At 45.6% G+C, this 23,049-nt stretch overlaps 1 protein-coding gene across 4 annotated transcripts in view; it reads right to left on the bottom strand.

Moving 5' to 3' along the window:
• Positions 1-23,049, bottom strand: part of LRP8 (LDL receptor related protein 8) — a 204,610-nt gene that overhangs the window by 79,143 nt on the left and 102,418 nt on the right. For all 4 annotated transcript variants that reach the window (XM_068140630.1, XM_068140628.1, XM_068140626.1 and 1 more), the window contains exon 3: positions 2,654-2,776. In XM_068140630.1, coding sequence (XP_067996731.1) covers positions 2,654-2,776 — 123 coding nt within the window. The remainder of the gene's footprint in view (positions 1-2,653; positions 2,777-23,049) is intronic.

Here is a 23,049-nt window from a genome sequence, read left to right on the forward strand (position 1 = left end):
GGGAGAAAGTTCTGGCTTGTTTGCATCAGGAAGAAAGAAAATGAGACTGGAGGGAGTGACCTACAAGAACATCCAATTATACATTTTACCTCATTATATTTTCTGTTTGTCACTACAGCTGCTTTTTTGTCCCTACATAACTTTACATACACAAAAAGTTTGGTCTTTTGTGGTAAGGATACAAATTACAACCAAAGCCTAACTCTCCAGTTTCTTTTTTAACAACCCACCAGGTTATAACTCACTGCTGTCTTGCCCAGTGGGGTGCTAGGAAGATCTGCAAACACAAAAACTAACCCCACAAGCAGCACTGTGCTTAGGCATCACCAGGTTGATTCTGTTTCCTCACAGAGCAGATGGGATCAGCCTTTGAGAGGACACACACTTTGACAAGGATACAAAACAGCTGGAAAGAATGTCCTTATCCTGCAAATTAAAGCCTACAGCTATCAACAGCCATAAGATTAAAACTGCTTGATCTTCATCTGATTAAGTGTGAACTGCAGATCTGAACAATTCAATAAAACAAGTAGCAAAGGTCTAGTTACAGACATGTTTAAGATTCAAAAGCAAGCCTTTAACTAATAGGGATGGAAGCATTGACTTCTCTTGTGAGCTAGCCACAAGCCAATCATTGGCCTCTATCAAACAGAGAGGGGATTCTGCCCCTTGACTCTGATCTGCTGAGACCTCACCTCCAGTACTGCATTCAGCTCTGGTGTCCCCATCATAAAAAGGACACAGAGCTGTTGGAGAGAGTCCAGATGGGGCCACAAAGATGATCCATGCTCTGCTATGAGGATAGACTGAGGGAGCTGGGGTTGTCCAGCCTGGAGAAGACTCCCCAGGGGACCTTAGAGCTGCCTTCCAATAGCTGATCCTACAGGAAGGCTGCAGAGGGACATTTCATGAGGGTGTCTAGAGACAGGACAAGGGGGAATGGTTTGAAGCTGAGGGAGAAGAGGGTTAGATTGGATTTTAGAAAGTTCTTCATTAGGAGGGAGGAGGGACTCTGGAATAGGTTGCTGCATTATTCAGAACAAATGAACCACAGAAAGGCAAACTGCAGTCTCCTGGAAGGTTTAAAGCAGAAAAATAATAAATAAAATAAAACCACACAAGCCTGAGCACACTGTTTTCCTCTGAGGATGGCAGCCCTGTCACAAGCCAAGGGTTTGGTCTCAGGCTCAAATCTCCTTTACAATATAGAAGTTTTAAGGCTTATTTTCCCAGAGGATCAACCATAAGTGAGGGGGGAAAAAAGTAAGGTGAAAAGGGTAGAAAATGAATGAAAGATGATCAAGAGAAATCATCAGGGATCTTAGTACTGCATGGTCCAGGCTCTGACAGGAGACTTACAGAGATTGCAAGGAATGCTTGTTTATTCAGCCCTCCTCCAGGCAATCAGGAGGCAGAAGAAGCATTAATAAGAGAGTTTTTGACTAAGGATGATGTAGGGTGAAAGACCAACACACACAAGACATAAATATGTTAATGCAGCTACTGAAGTGATTTTTTTTTTTTCTGTAGCTTGTTATAGCTGCACAAATGATTCCATTCATTTTATGCAAGAGAATCCCATTCATCTTTCTTAATTAGGGAGAAAGTAGGACTGGTAACAGGCTTAAAAATAAGAGTATGGTTAATTTTGAAGTCCTCTATATGCCCCATTCTGGTGGAATTTGATAAAACACTTCCTCCAACACTGCTTCTGACTCATGGGAATACATTTGTGAAGTACATGACTGGAAACTCAATAGAATGGCTTGTTCTAATTTCTTGGTTTGCACAAGAATAATCTGCAGACATAAGTAAGCACACAAATAGAAGTCTGCCTATCAGTGTTTTGATTAAAACATCCCTGGGAATCCCTTCAGCTCAACATTAGATGACCCTTCACACTTCTAGAACAACAGAGCATGAATGGACCTCCTCCAAGAGTCAGAACAGCATAAAAAGCACTACATGAGAATCAAGCATATTCTGTTTTCTACTGAATCAACAGTTTTTTTAAAGGCATTACCTGCAATTAACAGCTGTCAGCTTTAGCAAGTTTACACTGCTTAGTTTTCATCTGCTACTTTTGTCTTCATTTGTTCTCAAGAAAAATCACAAGAACCCCTCCCAAAAAAACCCAAAAGAAACCAAACAGACCCCACACCACAAAATAAACAATAACAACCAAATCCAACTCAAAACAACCCCCCACCCCCAAATAAAACTGAACAAGAATCTAAGCTTGCACAGTTCCTCTGTACTGACAGAAGTGCTGGCTGCACTGATGACAAATCCCAGTCTGCCACCCTGCAAAATGCTGCACATCTATGTCTCCAAAAGGCCTTATCCCATGTGAGCGTGAATCGTCCTCCACTGCCAACGATCGGGGCCCTACAAGCAGATAAAGTGTAGCAGAGCGGATTCTGTTACAGAGAAGTTCACACTAGCCAGTGCTGCCTGTGTCAGTCTGAACACCACTACATATGAAAGTTTGGAAATCATCTCCTTTAAATGACCTGAATCTTTTCTGTCTTTATTTCCTGTTCTACGAGAAGCAGAAACTGACATATCCTGCAAATGCTGGGAATAACACCTCAAATCTCTTGGTGCTTTGATAAGACATGTCAGAGAAACATCACTTCTTTGTGCTACTCACTGCATGCTGCTTCTGATTCATCTGAGCCATCAGCACACTCTTCTTCACCATCACACTTCCACCTGGCTGGGATGCAGTGGCCGTTGTCACAAGTGAAATCCGACTCGGCACAAGTCTTCTTTGCTGTAAGAAAAGAGAAGAAAGTACTTGGCATGAACATCAGCAGTGCAGGAGACCTCCATTCCATCCAACCCCACTGAGGATATTGGTAATCACAGAATCAAACAGGTTGGAAGAGACCTCCAAAATCATCAAGCCCAACTGATCACTCAACCTTAACTAATCAACCAGACCATGGTACTAAGTGCCTGATCCAGGCTTTTCTTTAAACACCTCCAGAGATGCTGACCCTGCCATTTCCCTGGGCAACCCACACCTAATGGCCAATCTCTCTCTGTGAAGAACTTCTAAGATCAAGCTTAAACTTCCCCCTGGCACAGCTGTGAGACTGTGTCCTCTTGTTCTGTTGCTGGTTGCCTGGGAGAAGAGACCAACCCCTACCTGGTTACAGCCTCCCTTCAGACACCTGTAGACTGATCACCCTTTTGAGAGGATTCATCTCACATTCAACCTTGCTTCTTCATGACAGGTATCAAAGAACTTCTCGCCAGAACTTTTACCATGGATTCACTCTTTGTCATGGTTTAATGAGCAGACAGATTGCTCTGTTGCTCCAAAAGGGGCAAAAGGACAAGGCTCACACAATAGATTTGGATAGTAATGGAAAGTTTAAATAGAAAGGCTTTTCACAAACTGCAATGCTACAGTTACCTAGTGGTGAGCATTCCAAAGCATATAAAATACAAAGAAAACCATAGCAAGCCAAAGCTTCACACACAACTCCCTTTACACCAGGCCAACCAACCCAGGCTTTCATGTCCCCTCCCTACCAAGACCGCTCTGCCCTGCATACCACAAAGGCATTGTGATGCAGCATGAAATTCAGCTTGGCACCTCCAGGCCACCTAGGCCTAATTGGCAGCATCACCAAGGACAATAACCAGGCCTCACTTCTCTGCAGAAGATAAGAACCTGGGTGTCTTCCTGGGAGGAGAGAGGAAAGACCTCACTGCTGTCTACAACTACTTGAAAGGATGTTGTGGAGAGGCTGATGCTGGTCTCCTCTCACAGGTGACAGAACAAGAGGGAATGGCCTCAAGCTGCAACTGGGTAGGTTTAGACTGGACATCAGGAAAAAAATTTTCATGGAAAGAGTGGTCAGGCATTGGAATGTGCTGCCCAGGGAGGTGGTTGCGTCACCAACCCTGGATGTGTTTGTGGTTTGGATGTGGTGCTTGGGGCTATGGTTTAGGGGTGAACCTTGTAGAGTAGGGTTCTGGTTTGGAACTGGATGCAGTATTGGAGGTGGGGTCTCAGCAGAGCAGAGCAAAGGGGCAGTTTTACACCAGCTCTTTCAAGAGCCTGCCTTGGTTTCCACAGAACAACTCTCCTCTGATTTATTCCATAGGGATCCAGTCAGTCAGCAACACTACTCCTGTCCCATCACCCTCAGCTCCCAGCGCCGCCGATTCCAGGACACCTGGATGCAAGAGAAGGGTCAGCGGCAGAATGGAGCACAGCGGCCAGTGCCTGCAGCCTGGGCAGTGCCCGCAGCCTGGGCAGTGCCTGCAGCCTGGGCAGTCTGCTCGCAGCAGATGGTGGCACTGAGTGCTTTGTTCCCAATACTGCTTCTCACAGCACAGTCCATAGATTGCCAGCATTCATAAAAGCATTCCAGGCAGTCCCAGGGCATCAGCTGGGAGGTGTTAACGCTCCCAGTGCAGCTCCTCTTTGTAAATGAAGTTGGGTACAACCTCACACCAGTGGCCTAGAGGAAAAGGGTCATCCCTGTCCCTCAGCCACCCAAAGGTCCAACAGTCTTGGGCCAGCTAAATCAGCAAGACACAAATGCAGCTGGCCCATTGTTTGAATCTAAGCTGTCTAATCTCTTAAAGGAGCAGCATTAAGGGAGGGGGAGCTCCAACCCCTCTCTGATTATGATATTTACTTTCTCTTTTTTCTTTTTTTAACTGCTTCTGCTTTTTCTTCTTCTTTTCTTTCTTTAATATATTACATTTTACTTGTTATTTTTTTATTACTACCAGTCTCCAACACATTGGGTCGTGGCTCTGCCTTAATTCCAATAAACTCTGCTTTGTGTTGCAAGCAGCACCCCAGCCTATCCCAACTCTGAGAATATGGAAGCGCTGTCTCATTTCTCACATCTAACAAGAGACTGGAATCACTTTATTTCCAACCAGATTCACCTTCTGGCACTCAATTGCCACGTCCCTGGGATCACAACACAGGCAGGGAGCAGTTAATTAAAATCTCAGCGCTCTGTCTCTTTCTCCCTTTTCCTTTTCCAAGCCCGCTAACCTTTTCTATTAATCTCCCATGTTGTACACGTTCCTCTTATCAATTATCTATTAAAAATGCATTCAGGCTCACTCCATAAATCGTCAGTGGTGCATTAAAATGTAAAATAAATAGAGACATCCCTTTTAGACAATGGGAAGGCCATAGGTTCATTTTATGGCTTCACCTGGCTCAGAAATAGCCAAGCAAAATTAATTGTTCCCCCGAGATCCGTTTCCTTTGCCGTAAGCAGCCCAGGCAGCTCAGCTCACATGTCTCTCCTAACTGAACATAAACAAACACGAGTAAGCAGTCACAGCATCCCCATGCCTCCGCTCCTCAGGGGGCAAACTGATATCTGGAACAAGAAGAGAAGGCTACTGAAGCGTACCTGGAGCCTTTCATCTGTTCCCCTGCCAGGCTGCCAGAGTGACACCACAGGGGCTGTGCCTTGCCTTCGACTCCTGCTTGATTTGTCTTTGCTACCTGCTTTTTCTCTAACATCTGCAGTTGGACAGATGTGTCAGAAACTCCAGGGTGGAATCAGGGCCTGTGAGACCACGAGGCTCAGCTCCCATGAGGGATGAGCCCTGGCTTGGGCTGCTTTCCAAAAGAAGGCTTGGTCAAAGGGTAGCATTGCTGGTTTTCTTCTCCCAGGCAAAAGGCAAGGGGTTTAAAATGTAGTTTCAGCTTTCTCCAGCTATGACAGAAAATTACCCTTACACACTGAATTTTAAACTAAACTGCAAACCAACATGATTCCTCATTTTGCAAAACATCTTTTTCCTTTCCCTTACTCACTTCTCTTATCTTGAACTGCCAATAAGGACTCAGGGGTCATCCCTGCAGCAAATGAAAAGCAGAGAATCTAGAGAAACTGGTTTAGAACAGGATTAATAAGAAACCAATTATTAGGAATATGCATGATTAGATTGAATGAAACAACCATACCGAAAGAAACAAATCTTGTACTGGCTAGGAGCAGGGACTGGAAGACGTAAATGTGACTTCTTGCTTCCATAAACACCTCTCTGAAAGGTCAGATCCCTAACCCAAGAGCCAAATGGGTATTCTAAGGTCCAGGATTTATTCTTTCTTCTTCTTTCTAATAAAACCCAACATCCTTCCACAGCTCTCACAAGCCCTCAGTCACTTCATTTAGCCTCAATTCCAGAGGTTTTATGGGGCAGGAACATCTTTACAGTTACCTTTTATAAGACACCAGGCCCTCTGTGCTCCAGTTGATGCCTCTGGTTTATCCCTAGTGAGCACACCTGCAACACTCAACACACCATTCTACCACGGTGCCATTTTCTGCTGCTCCTGATTTTTCCAGCCCAACATGTGTGAACATATTTCCTCTCTTATCACCAACAGTTCTTTGAGCAAACCTGTAGTTGTTCAGCCACAGTAGTGATGTAAAAGCACCACTGTGTTGTTCAAACTCTGGGTTGTGAGTCCAGACAGAAAAGCAGGCTGGTGAGCATTCTCAAGCATTAACCCATGAAGACCCCACAGAACATGCTCTCTCCCTCAGTAACTGCTGGCCCATTTCCACCAGTTCTGAAAGGGGGGGTAAAAAACCCATGAAAAATAAATACACAAGTTTCCTAAAAGTAGTAGCTGAGCAAAGAACAATCAAGATTACAGCTCTGCAGAGGGAGATAAAGGTAGGAGGTGGCCATTGGGCCAATATGTGGCACATGCTGCCAAGCCAGGGCTGCGCAGCTTCTGCATCTCATACCCCAGGCAGGTTTATTGCAGAGGGAGAAGGCAATTAGGGATTAAAAAACAAAGGACCAAAAAAAACACACAAAAACCCCAGACACCGAACCCATTGAAAGCCTGCTTAATTTGGTTTTTGGAAAATATTTTTGAACATTCTTCTTTGAAACTCATTCCTTTCTGCAGACCCTGCTCCCATTTTAATACATCAACATCAGACCACCCATCGCACCCAGTATCTGTTCTCATCTGCAGCCAGTGTTCAGCCCTCTTGCAGAATCTAGCTTCATCCAAGCCACTGTAAAAATGAAAGGCCCTGCAATGAAAGTTTTGCTGTGATCCTTCTGCAGCAGTAAAATAGCACAGCCCTGTATGAAGAGAAAAGGAAGATGATGGTAGGCCAGAAAGAGAAATTGAAATGCACAACTTGGGCTTTCATTTCATGCTGGGAAACTTCAATGGCAACTTTGATCAATGGCTTATCAGAGCTCCTGACAAGACTCTGGAAGAAGAAAAGCAGCAGCACGTGAGTTCAGCAGCTCAGCACAGACTCTGGCCATCACTCAGCCCTGAGAGGTGCCAGTGGCAGCTTGAAGTGCAGCACGGGACATGAGCAGTATTCTCCCAGAACAAAACCCATCATTATTATGACTCACTCTGTGCTCCTTAAGGACCTCACGGGATCCAGTCTCACAGTGAGCAAGATACACCCCAACTGAATCATTTGCTTAGCCCAATGAGGTTTTCTGCTTACAAAGAGAAAGGTAGGAGCTGGATTCATTATTCAGCTCTTGAGAGAGATCCTGGGCTACACAAAACTTGACAGCAGTTACCTTCAGTTTATAATCCCAGTCAGGTCCCAACTGTAAACACAGCCACCATGACACTGCAAAAATCCCTCCCAAATGACTTTCCCAGCAATAGAAAGAAAACAAGTTTAAAACTTTTATTATTTTTTAAATTCAAAGTTATGTCCCCCACAAACTTCTTATATACTCCCAAAGCCAGAAAACTCTTGGAGCAGGAGACTGAGCCCTAACTATGTACTTTGTCAGTATCCCTGAGCTTCAACAACAAGTCTGTGGTATTCATCCCCAATCCTCTGGCCAGGTTATAAGCCTCAAAGAGGTCCAAGACCTCTTAAAAGCCTTAGCTTACACACAACACCACCACAGCACGAGTCCTCTCAGTTCCTGCTGTGGACTAGCATAGCATCAGTTTAGCAAAGAAGGAAGCTAACAGGGAGCACAGGACAATCCATGCTGGGGTGAGCCATGAGGATGATTAGGGGACTTGAGCATTTCCCCTACAGAGAAAGACTTAGAGACATGGGACTCTTTAGTCTTGAGAAGATAAGACTGAGAGGGGAATCTCATCAATGTGTACAAATATCTGAGGGGTGGGTGTCAAGGGGAGGGGACCAAGCTTTTTTCAGTGGTGCACAGTAATAAGACAAGGAACAACAGGTACAAGCTTGAACATAGAAGATTTCACCCCAACATGAGGAGAAACTTATTTACAGTGAGGGTGACAGAGCACTGGAACAGGCTGCCCAGAGAAATCGTGGAGTCTCCTTCTCTGGACACATTCAAAACCTGTCTGGATGCATTGTTGTGCAGACTACCCTGGGTGATCCTACTTTGGCAGGGGGGTTGGACTGGATGAGCTCTCAAGGTCCCTTCCAACATCTTAGTCCCTGGTCACAGCAGGTGGGCAAACAGTGCTCCATCCCTGATCATGCCCAGCTCTCCTGGCTTCAGGCACCCACACACCACTGCCTGGCATGGGAAATCCAAGAAACATGTTGTTTTGCAGCCATGAAATGGCGAGAGATAAGATCTGAAAGCTGAAGTGTCAGGAAATGCTGGTGGATGTGGACTGTCAAGTCCTTTTAATTTTCAGACAACTAAGGACACCTTGAAGTAATGAGAGGGAATATTTAACACAGTCTGAATCTGACCAGGGTTATTGATGCTGTCATCTCAGCAGGCAATTACATTATAAAGCAAGGATTAATCAGATCACCTCAAACAGCCAGTGCTCAGACAGACCACAGTGCCTTTGATACTCCACTTGAAACACATTGTAAAGAAACTTCTCCCCAAGACCCCCTGAACCAGCCCCAGACAATAATGCCTGATGACAGAAGACCAGTCAGAGGGCCTGGGACTGCTTGAAGTTGCTAGTACAGAAAACCACAAGAGGCAGCTGCTGAGTCTTTAAGGAGCATCTCTGGTCAATCAAATCAGATCAATTAAAAGGAGGAAAAAAGAGATGGCGCCTGTGATTTTTCATTAGCACCAAAGGAACCCACCTTTGTGCATTTTAAAGAGTACTGTTTGTAAACCTCCCATCTCAAATGATTTCAATAAATTCTCATGTCTAATGTGAGGGAAATGCAAGGTAAGGAAAGCTCTGGAAAACACAGAATGCTTCAAGCAGCATTTTGTTCTCATGTATGAGATCAGAATGACTTCAACTAACAAATACACACCTTCATTGCTAAGTTTACTCACGTAAGCAGGGCAAAAATGAACAAGTTTTTTTCCCCAACTTGCCCTCAGGTTGCTGCTGCCCTTTCAGACTTCATGGAGGAGGTGTACAGGTGGAAGCTGCTCTGCCTCTTCACCAAACTCTCAGTTGGTCTGGTGAATGTAAGCTTTGTCACTGCAAACCATGCTTCATCAGCAGGAAAAGCAGGAATCCCAAGAAAGAATTCAGGGGCAGAATGACCACTTGGACTGGCATGCTCTGAGAGGATCAGAGTTCTCTCAGACATGCTGCTTGGGGATTCAAGACAAGTTCTCCTCTGGAGCTTGAAGGCTTTGGCAGGGATCTTGGGCTTTGTCTTGGGGAGCTTTGTAGCTGGGAACAGCCTGGGCAGAGAGTTCAAGCACTGCCTCACTTCAGAGAAATGTGTTCCACACTCCTTCGGGCAAGGCTCACTCCAACATCTGCTCCCTTCTTTCCCTCAATTTTCCTTCAGCTCTGTCAGTTTTTGTTTGTTTGTTCTTGCTTGGGGTTGGCCCTTTTGTTGTTTTGTTTTGCTTTGCTTTTGTTTTGCTTTTTAAAGCATCAGTGGTCTTTTAAGCAATACAAAATGAGGGTTTGTGACAATATTCTCCTAGCTATTCCCCATGTACCCACATTACATCACTGTTCGAGTCTCTGGAGTAAAAAACAAAACCAAACTCCCAAAAATCACAAACCAAAAACCAAACCCCCAAGAAAACCAAATCAAGCTCCCCCCCTGTTCTACTTGTAGATAGGAAAACAGTGTCCTCGTGCAGAGGAAAGGACAGATTTTCCTACCAGCATCAGAAACAGGCTGACAACTCTGTCAAGCCTGTAGTCACCTCCAGATGCTGCTGATCGACCTCGGTGTAATATGGCAAGCTAGCACGTGCGAAAATGTACCTGCCCTTCAACGTCAAAACATGCCCACTGACAAAGCCTCACTGAGGCTCACCCTCATACAGCAGCAACAATGACAAGGAGGCTGGCAAGAGCACAGACAGGGTCAGCTTTCAGACAATGTCATGTTTCGTATAACAAGGACTATGCGAGGTAGCAGCATAGGAAAGGATGCTCGATCCTCCTGCTCAAGAGATCAGAGAGCTCAAAATGCGCAAGTGCTGCACCACTTCAATTACAGGTGCATGGACAGAGAGACACTGAATGGCATGCCAAAACCATGCAGCAAATCTGAGGCACAGTCAAGGCTCTGATTCACATCTTCCAGCCACATGTGCCAGTGTGGGATCTTAGGCTCAAATCAAATCTCCTCTCTGTGGAAAAGAGCAGCCATCGCTCTGCGGTAGAAGGTGAACGTGTGTTTAGAACTCCATATTGCTGCAGTCATGACCTCCTCAAAGGATTTGGTGTGCTCTGAGTTTCCAAATATTTGTTTCTAAATATTTCTTTGATTAAAGCTCATCCCCACTGACTCTTGCTGACAGAACTGCCAGCTTTGCCTGTCTGCTCTGGGTTTTGTTTTGCTTTCTTTTAACAAGCAGAAAGACGTTTCTGCAAGACACAGGCTCTTGGGAGGCACCCACATGTATGTGATTTCACAATGAAGGACGTCTGCAAATCCCCCAAGACACACTCAACATGCTTCTGTCTTTCTATTTCTGGGAATTCAACACCACGGGCCATATTCTACCCTGGTGAAACATCGCTGAAGTCCATGAATAATTATTAGCCTCAGTGGTTTCTGTGCAAAATTGGATGCAGATATTTTGATGACACCCTGTGATGTCTGTTTTCAATGCAGGTTTTATAGCCCTCAGTCTAAGTCATAGGACCACAGGATGTTAGGGGTTAGAAGGGACCTCTGAAGGTCAAGTCCAATCTCCCTGCCAGGGAAGGACCAAAGAATCCAGCGCAGGTTGCACAGGAACACATCCAGATGGGTCTTGAAAGTCTCCAGAGGAGACTCCACAACCCCTCTGGGGAGCCTGTTCCAGTGTTCTGTTACCCTCACAGTGAAGAAGTTCCTCCTCATGTTGAGGTGGAACTACCTGTGCTGTAGTTTGTATCCATTACCCCGTGCCCTATCGCAGGACACAAGTGAGCACAGCCTGTCCCCTCCCTCTTGACATCCAGCCCTCAGACAGTTATAAACATTTATTAAATCCCCTCTGAGTCTTCACTTCTCCAGACCACACAGCCCCAGGTCTTTGAGTCTCTCCTCATAAGACAGTGCTCCAGTCCCTTCATCATCCTTGTAAGCCCTCACTCAGGTAGATCCCTCTCCCCCCTGACCTGTGCAGCCCAAAACTGGATGCAATACTCCAGATGAGGTCTCACCATGGCAGAGTAGAGGGGGAGTCAGAGCTGCATGCCTTGAGAAGGCACCTCTAAGTACTGCACTTCAACAGGGTGGTCAGAGAGATAAAAACCAGAATGGTAAACAGAAAGGTGAGGATAGTAAAAGCTCCCCTGACTCTGACACATGGCAGCGATTAGAGGTGTTGGACTTTTCAGCCAGGCTGACATGGTGCTGCAGTCCCTGGAGCTTGGAAACTCTTGATAACCCCCCAGTCACTGATGACTACTCCTCTCCATAGAGAGGTTAAACAACCTCCTGTTGTAGAAAGCCAGGCTTCCTGGGGACAAGACACATGGATAGTCAATTCTGCTAGCAAATATTAATGCAGAAAGGCAGAAGCTGTTAATTCAAGTTCATGAAGCAATTCTGGTTCACATAACGTCCATAAACATGCCCACAGCTCGCCAGACAGGTACCAGGGAGCAGAACGGGCATACTTAAGGACAAATTCACCTTCAGTTATTCAGAACAGGAGAGAAAGGAAGAGACTATGGCATGTGAATGTGGTTCCATTCATTAATCACAGAAACATTCAGGTTGGAAAAGACCCTCAGGATCACCAAGTTCAACCCAGAACCCTACTCTACAAGGGTCACCCCAAAACCAGATCCCCAAGCACCACATCCAAACCACCTTTGAGTATCCAGGCTTGGTGACTCAACCACCTCCCTGGGCAGCACATTCCAATGCCTGACCACTCTTTCCAGTATTTTTTTTTTTTTCCTAATGTCCAGTCTAAACCTACCCAGTTGCAGCTTGAGGCAATTCCCTCTTGTTCTATCACTAATGATCTGTGAGAAAAGACCAGCACCAACCTCTCCACAACCTCCTTTCAGGTAGTTGTGGAGAGCCATGAGGTCCCCCCTAAACTTCCTTTTCCAAAATAAACAGCCCCAGCTCCTTCAGTCACTCTTCACAAGATTTATTCTCCAGGCCCTTCCCCTTCTTCCTTGCCCTCCTCTGCACTGGCTCCAGCACCTCCATGTCTCTCCTATATTGAGGTGCCCAAAAGTGGACACAATACTCGAGGTGTGGCCTCCCCAGAGCTGAGTACCAGGGGACAATCACCTCCCTGCTCCTGCTGGACACAGCATTTCTAATCCCAGCCAGGATGCCATTGGTTTTCTTGGCCAATTCAGCTGCTTCCTGATTAGAACCCCCAGGTCCCTTTCTGCCAGCAGCTCTCCAGCCACACTGCCCCAGGTCTGTAGCATTTCTTGGGGTTGTTGTGACCTAAGTGCAGGACCTGGCACTTGGCCTTGTTGAAGCTCATCCAGTTAACGTTGGCCATAGATCCAATCTATCCAAGTCCCTCTGTAGAGCCTCCCTACCCTGGTGCAGATCAACACTCCACCTAGCTTGGTGTCATCTGCAGACTTACTGATGAGACACTCTGTGTCTTCATCAAAGTCATCAATAAAGATATTAAACAGCAGCAGTCCCAACACTGAGCCCTGAGGAACACCGCTTGTGCCTGGCCGCCAGCTGGATTTGACTCCACTGACCACCACTCTTTGGGCCCTTTCACCCAGCCAGTGCTTTATCCAGCAGAGCCTGTGCTCATTCAAGCCATGAGCAGCCACTAAGTGCTACTGAGAAGGGACAGAGAGAAAGGGAGGGCCTCCCTATATATTCACTACTTAGCATTCCTGCTTTGCTTGGCTTTTTGAAGATTTGTTCCTTTTTGGTAGGTGGTGATAACAAAATCTCCAAGATCAGTGAAGTGGATGGCAAAGAACACCCCTGATGCCTGAAGGGCTACTGTTTCTTGCCTGGGTTATGCTTCTGTGTCAAAAGATTCCAACATTGGAGTTTATAGGGCAGACATCATATTACAGAAGTTATCTTTCCCAGTTTGGACACAGCATTTAAGTTCTCTGGGCCTGAATTTAAACTCACAGCACATACACTAAAGCACACCAAAGCAAAACTGGTACCTCCAGCACAATTTCATGCCACGTTTGCATGCAGGAGGTAAGTCCCAAACTCTGTGCACAGCCCTTTATGACAAAGCTCTGCCATGCTCTCAGATTAGTTAGTTGCTTGATCTACGCTGTTTTTGGAGTTAAAAATCAGGTGTAGGCCCTTCCTGGCAATCCTCAGACCCTGGCTGCGTGTTTGCCACTTCACTGCTGGAGCCTGCCCTTGCACAGGTGGCTGTGCATCCTGCAAGCCAGGTCACACGGCTGACGTGGGCTGTGAGAGCATCAAACATCTGCCAGGAAGCAGCAGCAATTTCACCAATCACCTTTGCCACTGAGAGCAGAGATGTGTGATTACACACTGGGAGTCCCCAGAATTGCAGGCAAAGTCACTTCCTCTGCAACTCAGCCTGAGAACAGCCAGAAGAGAAATATAAACCATTTAATGCCTGTTTTGCAGAACCTGGCATGTGTCCAGGCTGCATGCTGTTACCACAGCTGTGTGGAAAAAGAGTAACTTGAGATTTACACCTGTATGGTCTGTGTCAGCACAGTGAAGCTCATGCAGAGACATTCCTATGAATAAGCATCATAGGCTCCCAAAAACAGATTAGTTGTTAACAGCTCAGGTATCTCTGAGCTGTGACATAAATTACCCTAATCTAATGACAGATGGAGACCCAGCAGAACTCCACAAAGAACTCACAACCCCTAACAAAACAAAGGAAAAAGGCCAAGGCCTTCAGGAGTGAGGATCATTGACCTAAATCCATACATGAAGACTCAGTTCTCTCAAGTGGCAAAAGGATGCCTTCCATTGGCAGGAAATAAGGAGAGGAGACAAAACCAAGCCCAACAGATCTGGGGTGAAGGAGGTTTTGCTGGTTTTGTGCACAAATCTGTGTGGGTGGCCAGGAGGGAAAGGCAACATGGGTCTGTGCTTCAGGTTAGGGAATTACATGTGCAGAAACACACCTGAGCCTCTTGTGATGCAGCCAGCAGCAGGGGAAATTGAGCTGTTCCAGTGCTTGGCTCTGTTGCACTTATTCATTAGAAGCAACACTGCATGTTAGGTCACTTCCATAGATGGTCCAGTTGCTTAATACTGGATCAAATATTTGCTCTTTTTGTCCCATTTCTACTTCAATCAATACACTGCAGGGTGTAAAATGCAAGAAATGCTCTATACAGTTAAACCCCCCTCACGTAGCCACTGCACTGCCTTGGAAGAACGAAGAGTCAGTATCAATGAAAGCAGCTGGCATTTTCTAAGGACTTCATCTGGTGTTTCCAGCTTTGTTCTCTTTTTTCATTTGCTTTGTTTTCAGCAAAACTATGGAGAAAACATTTTGTTTCTTGGATTACTAAGAAAATAAATTAATAAAATAAGATTTCCCTCCTTTCTTACCATGCATTCATTGTCCTGAATTCTGTAAGTGCTTCAGACACCAAAACCAGAAATGGAAAACTGAAAGCGATTAATTGGCTTCTCACAGAAGAGAAAAATACACCCAGAAGCCCCTGTGCCATAATAAACGCTACTAAAAAGCAATCTTATGTCATAGCAATATGTGTGGTATAGGAAATTGCACTGAATTAACTGAGTAGCAATGTATCAGGAATATCCAATATGATAAAAAAAAATAGATCCTGGTTCTTAATGATCCTTAGTCAGAACAGTGCCACAGATGTCCCTGTGCCACAGAAGCCCCATTCCTGGAGGTTTTTGAGCCAGGCTGGATGTGGCTCTGAACAACCTGATGCAGTGTGAGGTATCCCTGCCTATGGCAAGGGGGTTGAAACTAGATGATCATGAGGTCCCTTCCAACCCTGACAATTCTATGAGTCTATGTACCTGTGAAAATACCTTTTGGACAGCTTTGTTAGCTGCTCCATAACAACAATATGAACTGCAATGACTAATTTGCCAGGAATCTTGCTTTTTGAAACCACTGAATGAGGGCTCTGGGAATTGTAAAGGATCTTACACAAAAGCATTCTCAAGCACTTCCAAAGGCAATATCATTTCAGACTGAACAGCAGGTTCATCCCCTGCTCCAAGTCTGTTACGGCGGAACAGCGCCAAGCAAACTTCAATTAATATTCCAGCAGGAAGCGTGAGCGGATGGGCTCCTGCATCACATTAAGGGAAGTGGTCAAGTTGAGAGCTAGGCATCGGCCATGCAGCTCTTTCATCAAGCACAAACCTCTTCACCCATCATCATGTGCTGTCAAATGCTTTTGTGTGCCACAATATTAAATACTAGGACCCTGGGGATGGGAGATGAATAGGCACAACATAGAAATTATGAAGCATGCGGCAATACCCTTTAACCTATTAATAAGTATGACCAAGCTTGCTTCGTCTGAGCTCTCTAATCATCAAGGCAAGAAGACATCAACAACTACTGCGTCACTGACAGGGCCTTCAATGGCTAGCGTGGTTCAAAGGTCCACAGGAAACACAAAGAAGCTTTGTCTTTTCATGTGCAGAACAAAGCTACCATGTGGCACAGCATCACACAGGCAATTAGTTAGGAAAGTTAATACAGGAGAAGCAGATGGTGGAACCATGTCAACATTTTTAGTGGGCACATTTCCCCTTACTCTCGAGTTGCTGTGAACTGAGGTCATGGGGGAGCAGCAGACAGATTGTCTATAAACCACACCACAGCAGGGATCCAGGGATCAACAGTACCCTTTTATCTATCCATATGAGGTACCTGTGTACTCCCACCCCTAGTGCTATAGCTCCCATCTTTCTGACACCTCCTCCCCACCACATGCCCCATGCCACAAGGCAGCACCTACTAACCTCACTGGACACAGAGGGAAACTGAGACGATGGAAGATAAATAATCTCTAGTCCTGGCTGTGCTAGGAGATGCTGACAGGGAAAGGCATCAAACATACACCTTCGGTGGCCCTTACACTGCTCATCCTGCAGCCAGATGTTACCTAGCTCTGTGTTACCCACTGGTGCAGCACAGCTACAGCACTCCACACCCCAAAGTCCTTCATACATCTGCAAAGAGCAGCTGCTGCTGGGATGCTTCTCACCTGCCAGACCTAAAGCTGGGCTAGTACAGGACATAAGTGAAAGGCTCCTATTTAACACCAATCGTGCTAGGCACATGGAGATTGTAACAGCCAAGCCAGGAAGATGGCACAAAGAAATAGACAGGAAACGCTCTGATCCAGAGCGCTGTGAACTAACAGCCCACAGTCTCCTCTGCTGTCACTGTCAACCCGTTCTGCCCAGTTCCCCAGCTCTGTACCTCACGGATTTCAACGGTACCCAGGTGAGTATGGCAGGAGCTCTCCATATCATTTAACCCCATGAAATAAGGAGCAGCAGTTAGTCAAACTGCACACAGGCTCCAGCCACTCCGGCCACCAAATCCCGCAGCCTTCGGTCTAATCCCGTTTCTTCTAAAGCTCCTGGCAACCCATTAATTAAACCACATTATTTACAGCTTCCAGGGGCTGGAAACCATGAGATGCACTGGATGGAATTTATGCAATTACGTACAGCCAGTGCCAGCGCCAGGCTCGGTTCTTGTCCCTACTCTCCTCTGCTCCCACACTTGGCCATTGCCTACCCCACGGCCTGTCCACGCGGCGCCGCTCCGCCCGGGCCCGCCGGGGCCTGCCGCGGCGCCAGCGGCTGCCATGGAAATGAGCAGGAGGCAACAAAGGCCCCGCCGGCCTCTCGCTGCAGACGGAGGAGTTGCAAGGCGATGGCGCAAGGCCAAGACAAAGGAGAAACCAATTTGCCTGCTGCCTCCAAACGCAAACAAACCTCCCCCTTTGTGCAAGGAGATGTTGATGAATAGAGGTTCCCCTGAATTAAGAAACCAAGCCCCTTCCAGCCAAGCGCCTAGGCTAGGTGGATGGAGCATTCCGCCTTCAGCCCCATGCGCAGAGTCCATCTGTTAGTGCTTTGTGGTGAAGCATCAGTAAGGAGGTGACCGCAAAGCAAAGCTGGAGGATGTGTAGTTTAACTTACTAACAATCCCCACGGCAGTCGTAGGGCAGCAGCAGCTGCAGACGCATCTCTGCTGTCAGAAGGAGCTTTTATTTTTTCACCCCGTTATTAAGCAGTCCCACTCATCAGCAATTCCCTTGGCTTTGTAAGAAAAAAGTACCTTAAAACATACACTAGAAGGCATGACTGACAAGCATAACAAAGTCTATTGTGACTTTGAACTGATTTCCAAAGGTGTTTTATAAGAATAAAGGGAACAAAGTTCTACGGATCCATGAACTTTTTCCTGCTTAAGGACTCCCAAATGAACACCATTGAAAGATCAAGCACCATAAGCCCGAGACATCCACACACATAATTCTCCCAATCATTGTTAGAATTCCCCTGCCCCCCACACGATGCTCACTTTTTAGCGACTTACCTGTGTAAAACCTATGGAATCCATCTTTAATGAGACATAAAAAGGAGAAAACTCTGTGAACATAAGCTGCTATCAAAGTCTAACAGCTTTCTCCAGCAATACAAAAGTGGATTTTGGCCTTATTCTCCTGTAGGTCATTCACAATAGGAAAGAAATCAAGAAGACCTGAGAGCACGTATTGCATGATACAGAAACAGCTCTAAAGAGTCCAGTCTAATTCCAAATACCCAACCTGCCTGCACCATGCCCTCAGCTGCTGTGAGAAATGGCTTAGCTGAAGCCACTGCAGCTACTCCAATTCAGTTTAGTTCTGAAAGCCTCTTTCACCAAGACCTTTTGCAAAAGCACATTGGCATTATTGAAGTCCAGATTGAAACATTCTACAGTAGAGCTGAGTTTTTTTACCACAAAAAGCCCAGAAATACAGGAGTTTGTACCACTGTCTGGCTCCCTTGGCACCTTAATTTTAATAAGAATACCTATCAATGGATTTATAGGAGATTAGTTACCACGAAGATGTCTCTGAGATGATTTTGTTAATGTTTGCTCTCTTTCCCAGCATTGCCTATTCTGTACTGGGTCCTTGTAGGTGATGAAGTACCAGTGCTTTCTGTCCAGGGCAGCTAGAGTAAACTGTCAGACACTAACAATAAACTCAGCAATACTTTTTAAACTGTTCAAAAGAGGAGTTTGGGAAAGCTCAGCCATTGGAATATGGAGTCCTAAACTCCCAATACTTCAGTAATTTTCTGCATTAACATACCCTGAAGCCATTCATTAACATTTTTAATTCAACAGGATTTCTTTTTTTTTTCTTTTAAGTTATCTTTTAAGTCTGTTACATCATACATCATGGTAGGGTTATGGTTACACTCCATGATCTTAAAGGTCTTTTCCAATTCTAATGATTCCATTACTAGCCACACTGTATGGCTAGCACTGCAGTACAGGAAACATCTATGCCTTGAGATAATTAAGACCCTCCACAACAAAAAAAAGCAGCATCAGAACCATTAAAGTGAGGTTCAGGGGTGATACTTTTGCCTCAACCAGAGAAATAATTTTCATCTATTCCTCCAAACTCCAGCACAGGTAAGAGCCTCTGAAGACTACAGCTAGGAGGTAAAGTTAAAAGGTTTCATAGCTACCAAACACATGTCCAGCCGGTGACCACCAGAACTGGGACCGGTGAGCAATATAGGAACTAAACTTCCCCTCTGCAAATGGTTCCCAGTCACCTAAGTGTTACCAAGGCAACTCCAGCGACCAGAATACAAATTACTTTGGGGGTACCCTGGTAAACTCTGAGCACTTCCCAACTCTGCATGCAAATTTAAATCACAGCCATTTAAATGACAACTGTGTAAACAGCAGAAACTATTAAACTATCACCCTAGTCAATGGCACCATAGTCAGGGATAATGTTACTGGAGGCAGCAACAAAATGGAGCAAAGGGAGGAGGAGACACATTAAAAAGTTCAGCCTTGTAATTCATGAGTGCCAGGCAAGGGCTTCTCATTCCCTAGGAAACATGACTTTTTCTTTGACTTCAGCTATAAATAAGACCTAATGTTGGGGCAAAACTTTATGTGGAAGAAAGCCAGGCAGCTTCAGGTATTAGGAGATACTCAGTTCACAACAACTCAGGAGCTGCATATTCCAATTGGTTTATTCCTGACAACTGAAAAAAACAAAACCAGTAACCAACAACAGAAACACAGCTTCTTCTGCCTTTAGAACTGACACCTGCTGACAATACTAAACTGGAAGGCTTGTGAAGACTGTGCAGCCATTCAGCAAGACCTGGACAGAGAGAAACCTAATGAGGGTCAGCAAGGATAAGTGCAGAGTCCTGCATCTGGGAAGGAAAAATAAACTGCAGCAGTACAGGTTAGGAGGTGATCCGCTAGAGAGCAGTCCTGTGGAGAAGGACCTGGGAGTGCTGGTGGACAACAAGTCCTGCATGGGTCAGCAATGTGCCCTTGTGGCCAAGAAGGCCAATGGGATCCTGGGGTGCATTAAGAGGAGTGTGCCCAGCAGATCCAGGGAGGGTCTCCTCCCCCTCTACTCTGCCCTAGTGAGACCTCACCTTGAATATTGTGTCCAGTATGGGGATCCCCAGTTCATGATGTACAGGGATCTGCTGGATAGAGTCCAACAGAGAGCTACAAGGGTGACAAAGGGACTGAGAGCCCTGGGGCTGTTTAGTCTGGAGAAGAGAAGACTGAGAAGGGATTTAATCAATGTCTATAAATATTTGAGAGCTGGGTGTCAAGAGGGAAGGGACAGGCTCTGCTCAATTGCTCCCTGTGATACGACAAGGGGTAATGGATATAAACTACAGCAGAGGAGGTTCTACCTCAACATGAGGAGGAACTTCTTCCCTGTGAGGGTCCCATAGCACTGGAACAGGTTCCTCAGAGAGGCTGTGGAGTTTCCTTCTATGGAAACTTTCAAGACCCATCTGGATGTGTTCCTGTGTGACCTGTGCTAGATTCTATGGTCCTGCTCTGGCAGGGGGCAGTTGGACTTGATCTCCAGGGTCCCTTCCAACCCCTGACATCCTGTGATCTGAGGCAATCTCAGAGCACAGAACATTGAATAAACTCTCTGGATGCAAAAACACTGACAAACCAAGAATAGCTGCAGGTATCCTACTGGCCTAAAAAAATGAGCTTTGCAAATAGCTGCAGCAAGCGTAACTGGAAGGACCTGGGGCAACATAACCAAGAATTTTAGGCTAAGTGACAAGCTCAGAGACTGGAATCTGAGAATGAGGGGCAAGTGGGAGACACTACAAGCAGCAGTCCTGATTTCATTATTATTTTTTTAATCCTGTCAGACCATTTTTCACTGTAAAGTCCCAAACACTGCACAACTAGAACAGTTGGAACCACATTTTCAGAGACTGCTGATGGCCTTAGTTTTAGGCTTCCATGAGGAGGTAACCACCTGAAGCTGCTTATAACCAGAAAGAGCCAGGAGAGCTCTGGGCAAACCATCTTCCCCTGCCTGCTGTCTCATCTTCATGCAAACTATAACAACAGCAGCCAACAAAAAAAACCCAAATCCCTGCATTTTATTGGGAGCATATAAACTGGATCTTCCAAAAGCCATCAGTAGAACAACAAAAGGTTGGACTAGATGATCCTGGAGTGCCCTTCCAACCTGGTATCCTATGCATCTATGAGTGAGAAAGACTGAAAAATAAATGAAACAAACCACTCAGCTATCAGAGCATCAACAGCCTTTCAAGCTGTTAGCTACATTAGATATATGAATAAATCCAATTTAGTATTAGGCTCCATATTCCTCCAGCAAGACTCTTGAAATACTCTCCACAAGTGGTCTGGGCCCTCTGGCAGCTTTGCAGATCCCACACACAAAGGAAAGCCAGCTCAGAAGTCCTGTTGTCCACAGCTCACATAGTTACTGGTGTGTTGCTGAGGCGTGCATATGCCTTTACTTTTCAGTGACACTTTATCAAGTGCTTGGCTCCGGAAGGATTTACTGATTAAAGTTTCAAATGCACGCAGCAGAACTGCAGAGGGCCCAAAGCAAGGCAATGTGACTGCCTGCTTTGTTCCATCTCCCCTTTTGCTAAGGTGAAGGCCTTTGCACCGATTAATAAAGTGCAGCTTTTCAGTAAAATCCTCATTCTCTGTGAGGTTAAATGACTGCTGGACAGTGTGTGTGACTAGGCTGGAACCTCTGTCAGAGAATGACAGCCTGCCTGGTGGGACTCTGCTGCTACAAACACTCGAGCCATTGATCATTCCATAGCAGAAGATAGTGGATACAGCCTCCTGTTACTAGGCCTTTCTTCACCCAGCCAAGAGCAATCAATTAAATCCCAGAAAAGTTGATTTCAAAAAATCAGAAGTCCTTTCATGCCTGTACCTTAAAAACCTCTCAGATTTTATGGTATATGAACAGTCAGAAAAATATTTTGTATGGCATATTACTGGCTGGCCCAAAGATGCCAAAGGATTCTAATCAGGAAGGGCTCCAAGGGATCATAGCACAGTCATCAGAAATCCTCTGATGTTTTGGGTCAAAGAGATGTCACAGGGACTGAAAACTCAGTTTTCAGTTAAAGTCTAACTCCTTGGGTGCTCAGCTTGACAGTAAAAGATCAACCTACATTTCCCCCAAATTCTGTAAGCCCTGGAGCCTTTGCTGCTTGTGCAAAGAGCCAGGAGGAGTGGTGGTGCCAGCCAGAGGTCATTGTGACAGTAAGGGTGAAGCTGATGGAAACCTAGGGGTTTAGTGACAAGTAAAGAGAAGATAAAAATGGCATCTAATTGCCCTGCTGGGCTCCACAAGCTACATTGTGGGCTACATGAGCTACAGCCTCACTTGGATGTGAAGCTGCCAACAAACCGCAGAGCAAGACCACTCAACAATTTTGTAGGAAAGCTCCCAGTCCCTACCTGATGAAAAGAATTTTTGTTTCTCATAGAACTGCCTCCATTCTTTACCCCTTTTCTCCTCAGTTCTTGGTTGGTGGCAGTTCATTATAAAGCATGAAACATTTCACTTTGTTCCTGCATCAGCTAGGTCCTGTCACACAATTCAATTGGCAGGTGAATTTTAACCAGGTCAGAACTGATGGAAAGCTGTTAAAATGAGAATAAGCTGATTGTCCCTGGGAATAGGAAAGAACAGAGGGGACTTTCAGAGTATCTGTGTCTCCAGATAACCTTTGTTATGTAATGGAGCTGCTTTACATTGGCCTTTTTTTTTTCTTCTTCTTCTTCTCTCCCCATAGAAGCAGTTATGGTCAAAACCTGCCAAGTGGCAGAGCTGTTTATCAGGGAGGAACTTGGTAAGAGCATATAGGGCCTGGAAACACTGCAGGACTCTCAGGCCATAAGAAACACCACCTCTGGGACCTGTACTCAAGTCAGACCCAATTTCAGGGGTTGTGCTTCTTGCATATGCAGGACAAGGTCCTCTCACTCCCAATAAGGCTGCTTCATAGTGAACAAGGTCTAAGGCACAACACAAAAATGCTCAAATGCTAAGATTCACTGGCTGGCTAGTAGTCTCCTGAAGACTAAATTTGACTTTACCTGAAAGCCAGATGCACTATGTGGAAGGGTACAAAGTTATTTTGGAGACAGAAGAATTTATAAATAGTTACT

Source organism: Melanerpes formicivorus, unplaced genomic scaffold, assembly GCF_026170545.1.
Source record: "Melanerpes formicivorus ecotype bairdi unplaced genomic scaffold, bMelFor1.0.p_v2 SCAF_7, whole genome shotgun sequence".
In the NCBI taxonomy this organism is placed as follows: domain Eukaryota; kingdom Metazoa; phylum Chordata; class Aves; order Piciformes; family Picidae; genus Melanerpes; species Melanerpes formicivorus.